The 18,345-nt window shown below is 39.5% G+C and overlaps 1 protein-coding gene across 2 annotated transcripts in view; it reads left to right on the top strand.

The window, feature by feature from the left end:
* TMEM181 (transmembrane protein 181) overlaps window positions 1-18,345 on the top strand; it is a 97,300-nt gene that overhangs the window by 51,405 nt on the left and 27,550 nt on the right. For both annotated transcript variants that reach the window (XM_077486275.1, XM_077486276.1), the window contains exons 9-15: window positions 247-377; window positions 5,319-5,410; window positions 6,767-6,824; window positions 13,579-13,681; window positions 15,701-15,752; window positions 16,387-16,469; window positions 17,052-17,141. In XM_077486275.1, the coding sequence (XP_077342401.1) occupies window positions 247-377; window positions 5,319-5,410; window positions 6,767-6,824; window positions 13,579-13,681; window positions 15,701-15,752; window positions 16,387-16,469; window positions 17,052-17,141 (609 nt within the window). The remainder of the gene's footprint in view (window positions 1-246; window positions 378-5,318; window positions 5,411-6,766; window positions 6,825-13,578; window positions 13,682-15,700; window positions 15,753-16,386; window positions 16,470-17,051; window positions 17,142-18,345) is intronic.

Raw genomic sequence — 18,345 nt, forward strand, 5'->3', positions numbered from 1 at the left:
TTTTTTTTTTTTGCAGGTAAATATTGTGGTGTTGCATGGATTATATGGATTTTAAATGTCATGTGAATTATATGCAAATGTGTTTTATGGTGCTTGGATCTTGAGCAGAGCATCTATTGGCCTACTGTTTTTTTCTTTTCTCTCACTGCTGATTGTTCCCTGACAGACATGCTAGAATTTCAAGTAGATTGCTAAACTGAACAGTAGTCCATTCTGATCACACAATGTTTCACCTGTTTCTTGCAGATCCATTCTTTCCTCTCACATTCCTGATTAATAGCTGGTTTCCTGGCATGCTGGATGACCTGTTTCAGTCACTCTTCCTATGTGCACTTTTGTTATTTTGGCTTTGTGTTTATCATGGCATTCGGGTGCAGGTAAGCAAAGTAAATGTATTCTCTTAGGGCATGTCTTTTATCTATTAAGCTGTGTACATTTTCTCTTAGACCCCTTTCACACCAGGGTGTTTTGCAGGCGCTATAGCGTTAGAAATAGCGCCTGCAATCCACCCTAAAAAAGCTGCATCGTTGCTTTCACACTACAGCGGTATGCTGGCAGGACGTCGGGGAAAAGTCCTGCCAGCAGCTTCTTTGGAGCGGTGTGTTTACTGCTGCTCCCCATTGAAATCAATGGGGCAGCGCTGTAATACCGCCGGCAAAACGCAGCTATTGCGGCGTATTGCCGGCGGTTTTAACCCTTTCTCGGCCACTAGTGGGGAGTAAAAGCACCCCGCTAGCGGCCGAAATGCGCCGCAAATCCGGCGGTAAACCGCCGCTAAGTTTTACCGCCCACGCTATGGGCGGTGTGGTGTGAAAGGGGTCTTACAATCAGGAATGAATATACAAATACTTTATCAAATGTGTTTTTTTTTTTTTTTTTTTCTCAGACATTAGGGGTTCATTTATTCTGAGAATATTGGATTTTACCACCTTTTAGTTGAAATTGCACACTGGCAAAAAAAAATGCAATAATGTATAACCCCTCTCATTCCTGTTATACTTCAGTTTTTTTCTTAAAGTTCTAGGGAGATGGACCTCTTTTCTCTATTGAGAAAAGTTAAAGCATTTTGCTTGTAAATTTTCATTTTTCAAGATCAAGACTTCATCCACATGATGCTGAGCTCTTTATGCAGCTATCCAGATTGCTGCATCTTCAGCAATATTTTTGAAGGATGTTCCCAGACCCCGCTGGCCCAAAGTATACAGGGCCTGCTTTGAATGTGACCTTTGGGTAATGGACTTTGCTTGTGGCACTTTCTAGGTCCAGAGCCGTGGCAGTTTTTTTTGGTGTGAACCAGTCTCTGAAATTGGTATATGCTGCGTGGGCCAAGCTTTGGCATCTACAATACTTATTGCTATCCTTACTACGCTTCCAGAGTCTTCCAATTGTGTGAAATTCCTGGATAATCCCCTATTGAGGGAACAGTCAGGGCAATTGATGATGCAAACAGTCCAGATCTTAAAGAGGGATTTCACTGGAAAAACAAATATTAAAAGCCAGCAGCTATAAATACTACAGCTGCTGACTTTTAATAAATGGACACTCACCTGTCCCAGGGTCCAGCGATGTCGGCAGCTGAGACCGATCGCTCGGCCGCTGCCGCCGCCAATCTAGGTGAGGGAATTATGAACTGAAACGCTGCGGCTTCACTTCCCCGTTTCCTACTGCGCACGCACAAGTCACGCAGCGCAATAGGAATGGTCCGCGCTGTCTCTGGGACCCATGTGTGTCCCAGCAGACAGCGGGCTGGGACAGGAAGAGGCATAGACTCCCGTGGGAGTCTATGCCCGGAAGTGGGTGCAAATACCTGTCTTAGACAGGTATCTGCACCCCCTCCCCCCTGAAAGGTGCTAACTGTGACACCGGAGGGGGGAGGGGTCCGATGAGCGCAAGTTCCACTTTAGGGTGGAACCCCGCTTTAAGGCGATCCTCCACCCCAGGATTGGCACATCCTCTTCCTCTCCCCTCACTCTTAACACATTTGAAGCGATTTTATTTTTATTGTCTTCACTGGCACGTCCCCTGTATGCTGGGATGATGTAAGCTGAGTTGCAGGTCTGTGTCAAGTGTCAATCTGCCTGTGCCCTTTATAAAGAAGATGCAGCTGCAGATGCATTACACAGAGCCACAACTCTTTTATCTATCAGCAGATGCTTTTACACATAGACCATGTTGGTACCATTTCCTGACTGTGCTGATTGCTCACCCATAAAACTGTATCACAGCGCTGTGGCTCTGTGATCCATTGGCAGAACAGTGTGAGATCTACAGGCTGTTTGGTTTGTGAAGGGTATTTGCTGGTCTCCAGACAACCCCTGATGCCAGAGAAAAGAACTGTCAATCACAAATGCTTCTCCTTTCTAATTGTCTAACTACACTGCTTAAAAACTTGGAGACATGTTTGAATGGGACCAAGTGCTTATGTGCGCTTGGTCTCTTGGAAAGTTAACTAACACATTTTTAATAGTTCTTCCTTTTTATGGGTAAGGATTGACCTTTATCTGTCAAAATGCACTCTACTGGATCTGTGAGTGCTTCTTGGGCTATCTTCTGGTCATATGTTCTGCAAGTTTTACCAGGTGAATGTTCAGGCATCTGATGCCAGCTTTAGGTGTAAGGTCCTTCAAGCATCTCCAGCTGACCCCAGTTTTACTATATTGTTATGTTGACCTATTGATGTTTTGTTCCATTTGCCCACCACTCAGTTGGACTGCTTTTGGCTGTCTCATTTTGCCTTTAAATAACTGAATCCTGTGTCTCTAATGAACAAGAAAGAAAACGGAATGTGTTTAATTCCTGTGAAATCTATTTATTGGAGTTCATTAAGGGACTTGTGTTCCACCCTTCTGTGTTTTTGTGTTGCAATGTTTTTATTAAAGGTTTGAACAATAAAAGACAACGTGACAGAAGGCCTGTGCAAGCTCATTAAGGTCAAGTCCTGCAACGCAGACGAGACACAATAAAAATAGGTATATAATGAAAGCACAGGGAATACAAAAAAACAAGCCGATTATTCAAAACGGTGGAGTTGCAGATCAATTAGCAGATATCCCCGATCAAGGAATCTAAGTAGGTTAGAGTTAAAGTGGTTGTAAAGTCAGAAGGCTTTTTATCTTAATACATTTTATGCATTAAGATAAAAACCTTCTGTGTGCAGCAGCCCCCCCGCTCCCTCTGCTGTCAAAGTCAGCCAATTTAGTAGAGAGAGTGGGTGGGACTGAACCGCGACTTTGTGTCTGAATGGACACAGGGAGCAGCGGATCGGCTTGGTGCCCCCATAGCAAGCTGCTTGCTGGGGGGGCACTCGACAGGAGTGCCAGCGAGGGACCTGAGAAGAGAAGCCGGGCTGCTCTGTGCAAAACCATTACACAGTGCAGGTAAGTATAACATGTTTATTATATTTTGCTTAAAATGCTAACCATATTTTCATTCATTCTAACCCAAGTCCATTTTCGCTTCACCACCACCAAGTCCATTACTGGATTATTCCTTGCAGTTGCAATGGCAGTTTTAGCCATCAAAAATATACAATATATTGGGGCCTGAGTAGATCTGGCAACCCCTTCAGCAGGTTCATTTAGGTATTGCAATCCCAGGGTTTTTAATCACATTGTTCATGGTCACCGAATAAATTGGGGAGTGAACTCTTATACTAGTAGCATTTAACCTTGGAGCAGGTCCACCACATATGGTACATTGTGCCCACAGCCTCATACAAAGTGAATAGGAGCCTGGGTACATTTTGACAAATGATCAGGTGCTAAGCACCAACAGGACAGTACTTTAAAGCCCTCTACAAGGGAGACATTCATGATACCTTTGTAAGTTCTGATAGACCAGTGCTCCTCCTTCAATCTCCAATTTTTATATAGAGCGAGAGATATATATATATATATAGAGAGAGAGATATAGATGTATATAATGTTCCAATGCTAGGCTATACGGAAGTTTACCAGTAGCAGCCAGAAATAACTTGTATATCACTGAGATGCCCCCCTTCCGCATCTCGCCACAAAAGCTTCTGTTTTCAAAAGATGTGAAATGGACTGTACAGTGAAGGCCTTTATTCAGCCATCATTGAAGCTCTCTGGAGCACGGGCCTGGTGGAAATTACAGATTTATTAAATAGCGGTGCTACCGGTGAGTGAAGGGAGTGAAGCAAAACCAGTTAGTGGGAGGAGTCCCATAGATATAAGGAGTTGAATAGGGTAGGGCAGAGAATTGCTTTCCAATGTTTGGAGGACATCCACATTAGAAGATCTTTTGGCAAGGGGCACAAGCCTGGGCTTCTAAGGCGATTCGATCCGGCTTATAAGATTGAAATACAAATGGATCAGCTGGTTCACCTATATTTCCTAAGATCCGGCACCCCCAGCCAACCTAATTCTCGTGGTGTACGTGTGTATATAAAGAATGGCGCATCACCCTGGGACCCCAAATTGTAATATTCTGAAACCTCTGAAGGTCAACAGGTACAGCCACTGGCAATATATGAAAATAAAGAACTTTAGGTAGTAGTGCCTTCTTGACTGTGGTGATCCTTCCAACCAAAGCTAAAGAAACAAGAGGAGCACCTTTTCATATGCCTTAATAAACCAGTAAATGTGAATAACTGCCTTTATAAAGCATCGCTATCGTAGAGGATAGCTTGATTCCTAAATATGACAGAAAGCCCATCTGCCAAAGAAAAATATATTCCCTCGGTGTTTTTGGTCATTATATTCCTTCTGTGTTTTTGATCAAGTCCTAGTACTGAGGCCTGATGGGAGTGAGAAGGGTTATAGCTGGCTGGCCAACAGCTTTTTTTTATTATTTGCAAATGTTCAGTTCCTCCCAAAGGGGCAGTTGACCCATTTTTTTTCAAAATAACTAAAACCTGTGTCTGTACAAAATTTTTTGATATGTGTTTTTTTTTTTTTTTTCATTTTAGATGAGAATAAACGCAACTGTGTAATATTTTTTACATATGTGCCCATTCTGCAGTGAAACTTTTTTATTACAATTTTTTATTTTTTTTACTCCATTATCATAGTCAAAATTATCCATTCATTTAGCTCAGTGGCTTTTGATAATTAAAAGTATAGTAACATGATTGAATGTGTTAACGTTATTTGTTAGCTATATGAAAGTAATATGTTCAAAAGAAAATGACAGTAAACTATTTTATGCAGCACAAACTGCAGACCCAAAACTATATACAGTAGGAGTGCAGTTTGTACTGCATAGGAAGATGTTTACTTGCAGTTGAGCCCTGACATCAGTATGTTGCAAACCTTTTCCTATATGGTTTGTCTCTAATGTCTTTCCCTGTTCCTTAGGGGGAGAGAAAATGCATGACTTTCTATCTGCCAAAACTGTTAATAGTTGGACTTCTCTGGCTTGCTTCTGTGACTCTAGGCATATGGCAAACGTAAGTATTGCTTTATAAGTGTTTGTGGCTTATTTTCTGTCATGTGCAACTGAGTTTTTATACAAAACTGCACTCACAAGCCTCTTTATTAGGTACACCTTACTAGTACTGGATTTGACCCCCGTTTGGCTTCAGAACTGCCTTAAACATTTGTGGCATAGATTCAACAAGGTTTTGGAAATGCTACTCAGATTTTGGTCTTTATTGATATAGCATCACGCAGTTGCTGTACATTTGTTGGCTGCAGATCCATGATGAGAATCTCCCATTCCACATCCCAAAAGGTGCTCTATTGGGTTGAGATCTGGTGACTGTGGAGGCCATTGGAGTACAGTGATCTCATCGTTGTATTCAAGAAACCACTTTGAGATGATCTGAGGTTTGTGGCATGGTCCATTATCCTGCTGAAAGTAGCCATCAGAAGATGGGTACACTGTAGTCATAAAGGGATGGACATGGTCAGCAACAATACTTAGGTAGGCCATTGCATTTAAAACATTGCTCAGTTGGTACTAAGGGGCACAAAGTGTGCCAAGAAAATTTCCCAGCAGCATTACACCACCACCACCAGCCTGAACCGTTGATTTTGAGATGTTTGTAATTTGTTTAAAAGCTTGTTGCACATGCATTGGACTGGGCAGCATGTGGGTTCCCATCAACATGCTACAGTGGGTATGTGCAAAGTACGGAATACAAGGTTTTTTTCTTTAGTACAGTGGGGTGTGATGCAATCCATCTTGCCGCACTGCAGCCAGTAGAACTTAATGAAATGTCACTCTGCTACCTTCCAGCGCACATCAAAGTTAGTGCATGCTGCTGGTGTGAATGGGCCCTACCTGTCATTAAAGGAACAGAGGCTGCCATTGCTAAGCCACCCATTCTAAAAATTTAGGTTGTCTGGCTGTCATGTTGGCCCTCCATATTCTGAGTTGCTGATCTGTTGTAAGCATGCAGGCAAGAACCTCCTGACTTTCCTCATCTGCATACATCAGCTGGCATCCTCAGAAAGAAGTCCGCAATGGAAGACTCTGTTCTTACCTGATTCTCGCCTTCCTTGAGCTTTATGAACTTCAACCAATATGTTATTAGTCTGTCTATCTTACATTTATAACAATAAAGTGTAGCATGTTAACCCAGGAATTTAATTGCTACATAAATTAGTAAGGATTTTTTCTAATTGTTAAAGGAAATTGCAGCGCATCTTATGTTTTTATGCCTTTCTCTGGATAAAATGCTTAACATTTTTTTGTTTTTAAAGTTCGCTCAGATTACATATGCAATGCAGTCTTTTCAAATATTTAAATCCTTTTTAAGTATAACCAAGAAAGATAATTGACTCTATTTTATTTCAAACAGAGTTAATGAATTGCGAGATCCAACTTACCAGTACAGAGTAGATGCTGGTAATTTTCAAGTAAGTGCTGGAATTGTGTGCAAATGTATGAATAGCTTTGAGGTATGGTGGATTTCTTAATTTACTAATGTTTTTAAGTGTGGCTTTTTGGTTGTGTAGATTTTTAGGTGTAATTAAATTTTGGTCAACAAATCTGGCCTACATCAGTGGTAATATTGAAACCAGTAATAAAGCAACATACATACTATATCCAGGGGTCTGAAGCTTCTGCATCAAGAGTCCTCCCACCATAAAAATGAATAGATGAAAAAAGATGATTGAAAAGCATTATATGTCATTAACATTTGGCTTATTTTAAATACTAGTAAAATACTAGTTTTTTTTTTTTTTTCAATCCTCTGTTGTGTTGCATAACTTCCGATCCAATGAAGCCTCTTTGCAGCTACTTCATGTATGCACTCCAGCGATAACTACCTGCCACTTCTCAGAATGGGTTGCCCGATGGTGACAACAGTGGACCATGCCTGTGTATTTTATGTTGAAATTACCATTTATATTGTCTCCTTAAGAAACCTATTAGGGCGACAACAGGGAAGTACAGCTTGGAGACAAGGACAGTGTTTTCAGTGCCTGAACTAAAAGGAGCCAGAGGCATATCTATGTAAATAGTTATAACTAGACACGTCAGAGTTAGAGCAATAATTTTAGCACAAGAGTTCACGTTTAACTCTAAACTGGTAACCTGTGAAGGCTTTTAAAGCATTGCCTATAGAAATTTTTAGGTACCATAGTTTGTCGTCATTTCCCCGGTGTGCACATTTTTAAAGTACAGCTCGTTTGACTGTATTTCTTCTGTTGAACATAAAAGTACATTTTCGTTCTGCACTCCTTGGACCCATTTTCAGCAAACAGCTGACATCAGAGGTCAGTCCAGGCCCAGGAAAGATCTCGACCATATGGTCTGGATCTGCCCACAAGCTTGTATCGGCACATGGTTCAGCCTCTCGGCAAGCTGTTGAGAAGCTGAGCCGTGCACTCCCACTTCCTGTAAAGCCCAGCACTCCAGTGAGCGTGGGGGGGCAGAGCAGAGAGCCGCTGACTGACAGTCACCAGCTCTCTGCTCAGAGAGCACTGAGAAATGAGCTATCAGTGGTGTTTTATCGCTAGGTTCTTAGTCTTAAGCCTCGTACAGATGATTGGATTTTCCGACAGGGAAATGTGTGATGACAGACTGTTAGCGGAAAATCCAACCGTGTGTATGCTCCATCGCACAATTGTCGGATTTTCCATGGACAATCATGTTTGATAGCAGGTTTTAAAAAAATTTTCAGCAGACAAATGTCTGTTGTCGGATTTTTGTGTGTACAAAAGTCCAAAGTACAAACATGCATGCTCGGAAGCAAGGACCAGCCAGAAGCAGTCAGTCTTATAAACTAGTTTTTGTAATGGAGGATTAACCTTTGTGACGTGGCACATTATGAAATCTCGAAATGCAGTGCACATTCTCTTCTTCTTTGGGATAATAATGACGCTGCTTTGCTGGTGATACTGATGGAGTTATTGTAAACACATTTTCAAAGGCTTTTTCTAGTGATATCAAGAATAATATTTACATATTTTTATACATCTTTTTTTTTTTTTTTGGGCCAGTTACTCAAAATGTGACAATATGAACATATATACCCAATGTGTGGTGCTAAAAAATATATACAATATACTAAGACTCTAAAAATGATATGTAATAAATAAACAGATAATATATTATGTAAAATATCCCCAATTATAGTGCAAGTGCTCAATGTGTGTGTATATACACAGTCCTCAATATTGATAAACAAGAAAAAGTCCATAAACATATCAAAGAAAAAAGTGAAACAAATGGTGTCTTCATGCAATATACACTCTCCCTCTTCAAGTGTGTCCTCACCTTAAGGGCTTTAAAAACAAGCCTGTAGTAAATGGTAACAGCTTAGATGGTCATCATCCATATAATGGCTGGTTAATGATAAGCACAGATCCCATATTCACTCAACCTCCTGGTAAGAACGCTGTTCAATAACGCCACAACTTCTGTCTGGTATTTTCAAAGATCAAGATGAGTTTTTAGTTTAGTTCTTTGATATGTTTATGGCCTTTTCCTTGCTGATCAATATTGAGGACTGTGTATATACACACTGAACACCTGCACTTTATTCATCTATTACTGAGCACTTGCACTATAATTGAGGATATTTTGCATAATATCTTATTATTTTTAGAGTTTTAGTATATCGCATCTAGTTTTTAGCGCTGCACATTGGGTAACTATGTTGGTGTCCCTTGTCAATTTCACATTGTATTTTTTTTAAATGTAACTGCCTACTCCCAAACTGTAATTTGAAGTAAAACACATAGCCAAGTATTATGCTACACAATTTTTTTTTATTGTGCGTTAACCAGTTTCCGCTCGCCATATAGCAAAATGACGGCGGCAAAGTGGTTTCAATATCCTCACTGGACGTCGTATGACATCGCCAGGACATCAAGCCCCTGTGCGCCCCCAGGGACGTTCATCGCGGCAATCGTTGCAACGGCAATTTAGGTAAAGAGTCTCTGATGGACTATGTAATCAGCTGTGTCCAATCATGGCTGATCAGTGTAAACAGGAAGAGCCATTGATCGGCTTTTCCTCACTTGCATCTGTCAGACATGAGTAGAGGAGAGGCCGATCAGCTGCTCCTCTGACAGGGGGGGGTCTGTGCTGATTATCAGCGCAGCCCCCCCCCCCCCCCCCCCCCCAAGGATGCCCACACTGGACCACCAGGGATGCCAATCAGTGCCCATAATGGGCATCACTGATTGGCAGGCATTATTGTTTGGCACTGATTGGCATCCATCTGACCATCAATTAGTGTACATCATAGCCCGTTCATGCCCATCTGTGCCACCTGTGTACCCATCAGTGCCACATATTAGTGCCCATCATTGATGCCACCTCATCGGTGCCCATCAGTGCAGCCCCATCAGTGAAGGAGAAAACTTGCTTATTTACAAAGTTTTGTTACAAAAACAAAAAAAAATTTTTTTTTTTCCAAAATGTTCAGGCTTTTTTTTATTATTTATTTATTTAGCAGAAAGTAAAAATCTCAGCAGTAATCGAATACCACTTAAAGAAAGCTATATTTGTGGGAGCAAAATGATACAAATTTAGTTTGGTTACAGTGTTGTATGACTGTGCAATTCTCATTCAAAGTGCGACAGCACTGAAAGCTGAAAATTGGTCTGGGCAGGAAGGTATATAAGTGCCCAGTATTGAAGTGGTTAAAAAAAGAAAACAAATAAAACTAGACATGCTATCTGTCAATAGAACTTAACCAAAAAGTGCATTCTATGCATCCAAAAATATACCAAATCAAATCATTAGTCAGCCAAAAAAATAAAGCAATAACGAGGCCAATAATAAAGAACAAGTTATCTCCTCTGATTCCGCAACGTCTGGTTGACAAACTGCCCTTCAGAAACAGACTGAAAAGCTCGAAATGAAAAGCGTGAACACTCGCCAAACTTCTAGTAGCACGAAATTGGCAGAAGGAGCCCAAAGGGTGGCGCTAAAGAGATGAAAAAACATGTAGTACTTCACCATGTTTGTGATTGTTGGCCAACAGTTGTGTGCCGTTTTGTATGCAAGACAAGTTTGGGCCAACGCCCTTTGCACAATAGTCCAACAATCCGATCGTGTGTACGAGGCTTTAGAGCCAACAGGGGACAGATGCAGCATCGGTCCAATACTGCATCTACCTAGGCAAGTATGATTTTATAAAAAAAAAAAAAAAACATTCCCACACTTCTTTAAAATCTTGACATGCTTTGAATCTGTTTAATCAAAACATCATTTTTATATTATATGGTATTCTATTGTGTTTGTATGCACTCAAGTGTATTTTTCCCTTTTAAAATTTTTGCTTTTGATAAAGAACTGTGCAAATATTGTGCGACAACAACCATTATTTTATTCTTCAGGGCCTCTGCTTTCAGAAAATACATAATGTTTGGGGGCCTGAAGTAGTTTTCTAGAAAAAAAAATGCAGATTTTAACATGTATGTGAGAAATGCCAAAATTGGTCCAGACAGCAAGTGGTTAATTTAGAAGGAATTGATATCTATAGTTTCATTAACTCTAACAGCAGGCAGAACAAAATTTACCGTGGCAGTCCGTTCATAAATCAAAAATTTTTTGCAGAGATAGTGGGGCCTCCCTCATTATTACAATAGCAGGTGTACTGACCTGGAAACTCAAGCACATACTGTATATCCAGTTGCTGCTATCCTGAGAGCTAAAAGGAGCCGGAGGCAATCTAGCTCACTAGCATCTGCCATGAAATGAAATCATTTTGGGTGAATTGATCCTTCAGTGTACAGCATATTTGAACCCTTAAGCGGAAAGCTCAGAAACGCACATTTGCAGTAACTACTCCGATTGTGTATAAACAAATATTAAATACCAATGCTAGGGAAATATTATAGGTCAAGAAATTTTACTATGAACATATACGTAAACCCAAGTACTAAAACCTCGTAAAAGTTTTAAAATATTAATGTGACTACAAAAAGTCGTATTCAGTATTTTTTACATTTGCATCTTTCATTAAAATACTACCCGACAATACTGCCTGCAAAGTTATACGATGACATCCTTGTTGCCCTGTGTCCCAATTATCACCTTGCCTTAAATAGAGAGATTACAATAGGCATAGTCCATCACTATGGGAAAAATCTGCCTGAGAAATGCCATGCAGTCAACGCTGAAGCTCATGTACACAGTGGAAGGTTTCTGGAGATCAGCAACACTGTGTGATAACGAAGGATGAAAAACTGGTGTTAAAAAAATTAAAATCTTAAAATAAGTCAGTTGTTTATACACAGTGCTTTAGCAAACTAAACGGCATACAGTTTTTGGGTCTGCTTTACCTTCATTTATAGCTGTATCTGATAACTATGATATGTAAAGATGCAGAGCTACATATTCCTATGAAATATTAGACATTCACACACAATCTTACAAAATGATCTATGATTGTTCTTTTACTTAAAACTTGTAAAGCTGTTAAAAGCTTAAAAATGTTTTTTTCCTTCAGTTAGCTGCATGCCTATTAATCTTTAATTATAGTGCATTTCTATGAAGCTGAAGACAGCTTAAAATGTCATGTAACCTGTTTCCAGTGCTGCAGCCGCTGCCCACTTATCCTTAACTCTGCACAGCAGCCTCTGACCATAAAACTAGTAATTTATTTCTCAAGTTTGGTATCTAGAACAACTTCTAAATTTGTTGCCATCCATGCTTCAGCCACTTTTTTTAAATTTTATATTTAAAATTCCAATTATTTTTTTTTGTTTTTTTTTCCCTTTGAAAAAATATGTTCTACAACTGACCTCCAGAGAAAAAAAATTGCTAAGTTAAAATTGTTACTTTTTTTTTTTTTTCTTATGCAATGTTTTCTCCAGATAGCCTAGCAAGGCTGTCTGACTTGCAATCTTCCACTGCTATTTTAGTAATATGACTTTTTCACAGACCCACTCCTAGTCTGCAGACTACGCAATAAAGGAGCTTCACCATGCTCCTCACCAATGAAGTCATCGCGCAACTCACTTTTTCCTGTCGACAAGCTCCCAGTATTAAAGGCTAAAGTTCACCTTTCATAATAAAATAAATTCACATATTTTTGCAGTTAAAGTGTGTGTTGTCAATTGATCATGCTGGTTGTACCCAAGTCTAAGGGTTTTACCTGCGAGTATCGCTAGCAGCTGCTATAGCCACTATAAGCAATCTGTCCTCTCCCAGCGGGGACAGCTTCCCCCCCCACCCCCCAGGGAGAGGACAATGGCCCGGCAGGAGGAATTCCCACATCAACACTGTCTGTGTTGATGGGGGAATCAAGCAAATTTCTTTCCTGCAACCCGAAAGCTGGAGGAAGTGTAAATTAACTTTGAAGGTGTTTATCGCCATCTTCACAATTCAGAGAACTACAAGCCATCTGCCATGGTGACGGGCTGGATTGGAAGTTTATTCATTCCTTAATCACTGTGAATGAATGACTCGGCTGTGCATTGTGTGGGAAGGAGGCTAGTAACATGCTGCATGTTATTAGATGAAAATGGTTGTCCTGCCCTTTTTTATAAAAATCTAACAAAAAATGATTCTGAATGATTAAACCACCATACAACATTAATCAAAGTGCAAAAATATGTGAAAATATGAGGTTGTTCAATAATTGCTCATAGTCTGAGATAGTTTGCACTCAGGTGCATGTGGTAACATAGCCAAGGGGGCCCTATGGAAGTTTGCTATGATACCTGGGTGCTTTGCATGCGTAGTGAATTGGTAATAAGGTTGGGTTCACACACATGCTGCGATTTCAGTGCAGCAGTCTAGTGCATTTTTTTTCATCAGTTAAAGTGCAGATTTACCTGAAATCGTACCTGGACTGGACACAAAATCGCACAGGGCCCTTTTTAAAACTGCACCCCGACCGTCCGCATGTGTGGGTCGGCTCGATTGAAAGGCAGTCCGATTCACGTGTTATATGCAAATTGGATGCGTTTTAACAGCATCCAATTCATATATGTGCACCGAGCCTTAGGGTTCTTTAGAAGTAAGGCTACTACCTCATTGTAGAAGCAGCTCTGCCTGAATAGTCCCCATTTGACTTCGATTTTGCAATACGTTTGATGAAATTTTCATTGTGGATGTTTTGAGAACTCAAGTTTAACTTTTAAATGCAGAATTGAAAATGTTATATTTGTCCTTCTAATAACTTTCTATGTTCTCTTCAATTAGGGCATGAAAATATTCTTCCTTGTGGTAGCAATAATGTACATCCTATATCTTTTGTTCCTTGTTATAAGAGCATGTACCGAACTTCGAAATATGCCATATGTTGGTAAGATGTTTTGTAAAATGAACTATATTCTGTACATAAGTGGGAAGTAAAAGTGGGTGTATCTTGTCAATAATACCAGAAACATATTTCATAGCTTCTGTGTATGTCAGAGAGTGCTAAAGATTTGTTTTAAAATGTTTCAAACATTTGTCCAGGTCTGTAGTAACAAGAATACAAAATCCTGATTTTACTTGGAGCTGTTTGATAATGGGTATGACTATATTATGTACACACAACTAAAACTTAGTTGACAACACTTCATTTCTGATTATTGAAGGCTCCATTTGCACTTGTGCAACTCCAAAGCCGCTGATTTCCAGTGTGAATTTGGAGCATGACTTTGATGTGACTTGGGTCCAGAGAGAAGTCCGATCAAATTTGCACTCAAAAGTAGTGCAGACACCTTTTCAAAATCGCCATGACTTTGTCGCACCAATCTGAATGGGTGCTATTGAAAAGAATGTCCAAAGTCTCATGACATAAAGTGAATTGACATCAGTCATTAATCCACCACAGAGTAAGGGCATTTTCAGACTATGGGGTTGATTTACTAAAGGCAAATGTACTATGCACTGCAAGGGCAGTTGCTCTAGACCTGAGGGGATGCTTTTCTGGTTTCTGTCCTCCAGTCATGTGCAAGCAAAAATACAGGTTTTTTTTTTTTTCCTTGCATGATCACTCCCTATTTCCCCCCAGATCTAGAGCAAATGCACTTGCAGTGCACAATTTGCCGTTTAGTAAATCAATCCCTGTGTTTTATATTAATTTGCATTAAGTCGGCTAATTCATTTTGAACAGGCTGGCATCATTCTTTAACACCACAAAAATGGACCTTACAGTTTTTTTTCTTAATTTTTCAAACACTGTATAGAAATGTGCATTGTGGTGCACTGCAAAGCAGTTGCATTCCCCAATACTGTAATAGTGCATTTGGGTGTAATTCAAATTAAATGGCATCACAACAATCTGCACCATGGTCACTTTGCTTTCTACTAGTGATTGGTAAAACCTTTATCTACAACACATGAATGGGACATTGAAGGTATCATTGAGTAGAGGAAAAAAGCATCTTATTGATAAGCCTTCAGCTATACGGGTCCGTTGCTGTGATGTCTGCGGCACCTCACATTTGCCAACACAGCAGTTTTTCTCCCTTTTCTCTACATATGGCAGCACTTTTTTTTTTTTTTTTTTTTTTTTTGAGATCATCTATAGACAGGGTCATTGTTTAGAAGCTTGGAACACATAATAGTTCTAGCACATACATGCTTGTTTCCTTTAGACTTAAATACTTTAATATGTATCTCCAGCCAAACTTTTTTTTTTTTTGGATTAAGTAATAATATATATATAAGTAAGGCTTACGACCTCTGTTTAATTTTTCCTGTGCCCCCACTAGTGAGATTCACCTTTTTCTATTTGTCCTTGTAACCATTGTCCATTTTCATGGGAACAGGAGGTGAGGGGAAAGACTTCCTCTCACTTTGAAGAGTTTCCTCACTTCCTGTGTCAGCGGGAAAAAGAACACATCAAAATCCATCCAGTTTTAAGCCTTCCGTAATAAACTTTGCTAAACTAAAGGTGAAAAACAAAGGCTTTGACTATAGTTTGGGGTGTGACTTTTCCACTGCTTTTTTTTTTTTTTTAACAATTTTTATTGTTTTTATCAAAATAAAAACAGAGGAAAAAGACATTCAAAAAATGTAAGCACAATATTCACATGAAGCACTTGCTGAAGAGTAAGAGCAAATTAAAACAACCACAAATGGCAAATTTTCAGTTAAAGCAGTATTACAGTTGGAACATAGTCATGTAGAATAGTATCATTGTAAAGAAGGATATTATAACTTGGAAAAAAAGCATGAGTGGTAAAGTTCAGGAATAAAGAAAAGGAGAAAGGGATCATCCTAATAGCTTGTTTATTGACTCGAAGTGGGTCCTCCTAGAGATGCCATAATGCCCAGACACGATTGTGAACTGCTTCTTAATGTTATGTTAAAAATGTTTTCTGTCTTTCAGATCTGCGTCTAAAGTTTCTTACTGCTTTAACTTTCCTAGTGCTTGTTATCAGGTATGTCAGTGGTAAACACATATTTAGAGGTTATCTGCTTTGCTCTGGAAGCAAAGCAAACATGGATTGTTCATGATATTCAAACCCTTTACTGTGGATCAGTTAAGTAAAATTTTCTGACATTCATAAGTGAGTCACAATAAACAGATTAAGAACTGTCTAAAAAAATGACAGTAGCTGTATATAACTTTTTTTTTTATACTTAAAGTGGGTTCTAAAGGCAGAAGATAAGATAAAAAAAAAAACCCCTGTGTACAGCAGCCCCCTAATACTTATTGCCTGAGCCCATCTTGATCCAGCAATGTTGCATGAGAGACTCAGCTGGCCGGGACTCTCCCTCCTGATTGGGTGAGACAGCAATGGAGCGCAATTTGCTCCCACTGCTGTCAATTAAAGTCAAAAAGTCAGTGAGCCAATAAGGAGAGAGCTTCTTGTCTGAATGGACACACAGAGCAGCAGCTCTGCTCAGGTGCCCCCATAGCAAGCATAGAAGAGGAACTCGAGGAGGTTTGAGGCTGTTCTGCAAAACCACTGCACAGTGGAGGGGAGTATAACAAGTTATTTTCAAATGAAAAAAAAAAAAGGCTTTAGTATCACTTTAAAGTTTATTGTATTCTCCTTTTTTGTCTTGCAGCATTGTCATTTTATATCTAAGATTCGGTTCACAAGTTTTAGAGGACAATTTTGTTGCAGAGCTGTCTACACATTATCAAAATTATATCCTTTTGCTTGCTACCTTATTAAAAATCCAACTGGTGGTAGTAGCAACAGATTCGCCTCTTGAATTGTTGTGAATGTTATCTAGAGTATGAATTTACTATTATGCAGATTATGAGATTTGTAGGACCATTGTAGTGTGATATCTGCATTGTTAATGCATGAAATAATGATATTCAGTATATACGTTTATTTCTATATTATGCGTTTATATTCTTTTCCATTTTTTTTTACAAGATGTCAAAGCAAAGGTGACCAAGGCAGGGGTCCACAAACTATAACTGCCAGGGTTACTAACCATGGTCATATTGTATTCACATGGCTTAAGTATTCTTTGTGTGTAAAATTTAGAGAAAAATATTCATAAAAACATGAAAATTAAAAATGGAATATATTATTGTGGATAATATTGTGGATGCATGTCTTTTTTACTTTTTAGTTATTATTAAATATCGTATTTTTCGTGATAGTGGTCCTTTAGACCTTAGCCTAAGCATTACTTTGTTCTTCCAGTGGTTGTCCATGATCTAAGTATAAGTTTCCTAGAGAAGAGTCAGTTTATTTTCCCTTAACACTTAACACCAGCAGAGTTTTTGTCCTTCTATGGCTTGCTGAATTTTTATCTATACACTTTAGCATTTGTCTACTCACCATCAAAAAATGCACTGTATGGTAAGTGTTACCTTTGAAATTTTCTCTTGTATTTTTAACAAATTTACTTAAATTAATATCGTAATGTTTACTCAAAAGTAACTTGTGATTTGAATCTTTAAAATAAAAATGTTCGATATTTCATATTGAGATTTGTAAATGTTTTCATCTATTGGGGAAAGGAGTGGCTTTCCTGCTGCCTATCCACTTCAATACTAGAGTAGTGGTGGTGTTTGTTTGTTTTTTTTTTCATTTTTTTCATTTTGGCAATGTCTTAGTTACATCCAAAATATCTTAAGTTTTGAAGTCTATGGTAACGTATAATATAGGGCTTTAATTTGTTGTAAAATTGCAAACATATTTTCTCTTTGGTTTTAATTGGGACTAAATAATAAAAAAATAGAAATCTATAGCCTAACTGTAGCTAAAATTGCAAACATAAAATCATCACAAAGGATATAACTTGGTATGATGTGTCCCTTGTGTTGATTCTTGTTTCAGGAAAAATCTTGCTCTGCCCTATGAATGACACAGGATCTCTGGGGGATTGGCAGATGATGGCTCTGCCCCATCAGAGATTGTGTGACATTCTTTGAAACCGTAGTACAGCTTCTATGAATGATGGATCAGGCAGGAAAGGGTAGTCATAGGCAAGCTTTCTTGATGGCAGCTTCTCACACCCCCTTAGCTGCGTTCATTTCAGTAAATGCTGCACCGAAAAATTTACAGCGGGGAGGGGAATGGGGTGGTAGGGCAGAACAAGATTTCTGCTACTCTTCTAGGCAAACACTTAGATTTCAATTCTCTCAGCCATCTACATCCCTGTATGTGGACCTCCCAGGTTAACCAACACACAGACCCATAAAGAAAGGTCTCTGCACCTTGATATATTTCAAAAGCCCTGTCGGATGTGGAGAAAAACAGATGTGCACATCCTGATCTCCAGGTTCAAAAACAAGCTGAACAAATTTGTATAGAGGACCAGGGATCCTCCAACCCTTGCTGTAGATTTTTGCTTTTAAGAAACGTGAAGAACTTGACATGCTCCAAGAACCGAAAGTGACGTCATGGCGTCGCTCCAGTCCTCCACGGGCAAAGAGATTGCTGCTGGCTCCGTATGGTTCCCGGGCTCTGCGATCGGGAACGCAAGCCCGGGAAGTGGCGGGAGGGGGGCACCTCTCCCACCACTTCTAAAAGTGGTCCTGCGGTGAATCCACTGCAGGCA

Source organism: Lithobates pipiens, unplaced genomic scaffold (assembly GCF_037356315.1).
Source record: "Lithobates pipiens isolate NorthernLeopardFrog02 unplaced genomic scaffold, aLitPip1_a1.2 Scaffold_18, whole genome shotgun sequence".
In the NCBI taxonomy this organism is placed as follows: Eukaryota; Metazoa; Chordata; class Amphibia; order Anura; family Ranidae; genus Lithobates; species Lithobates pipiens.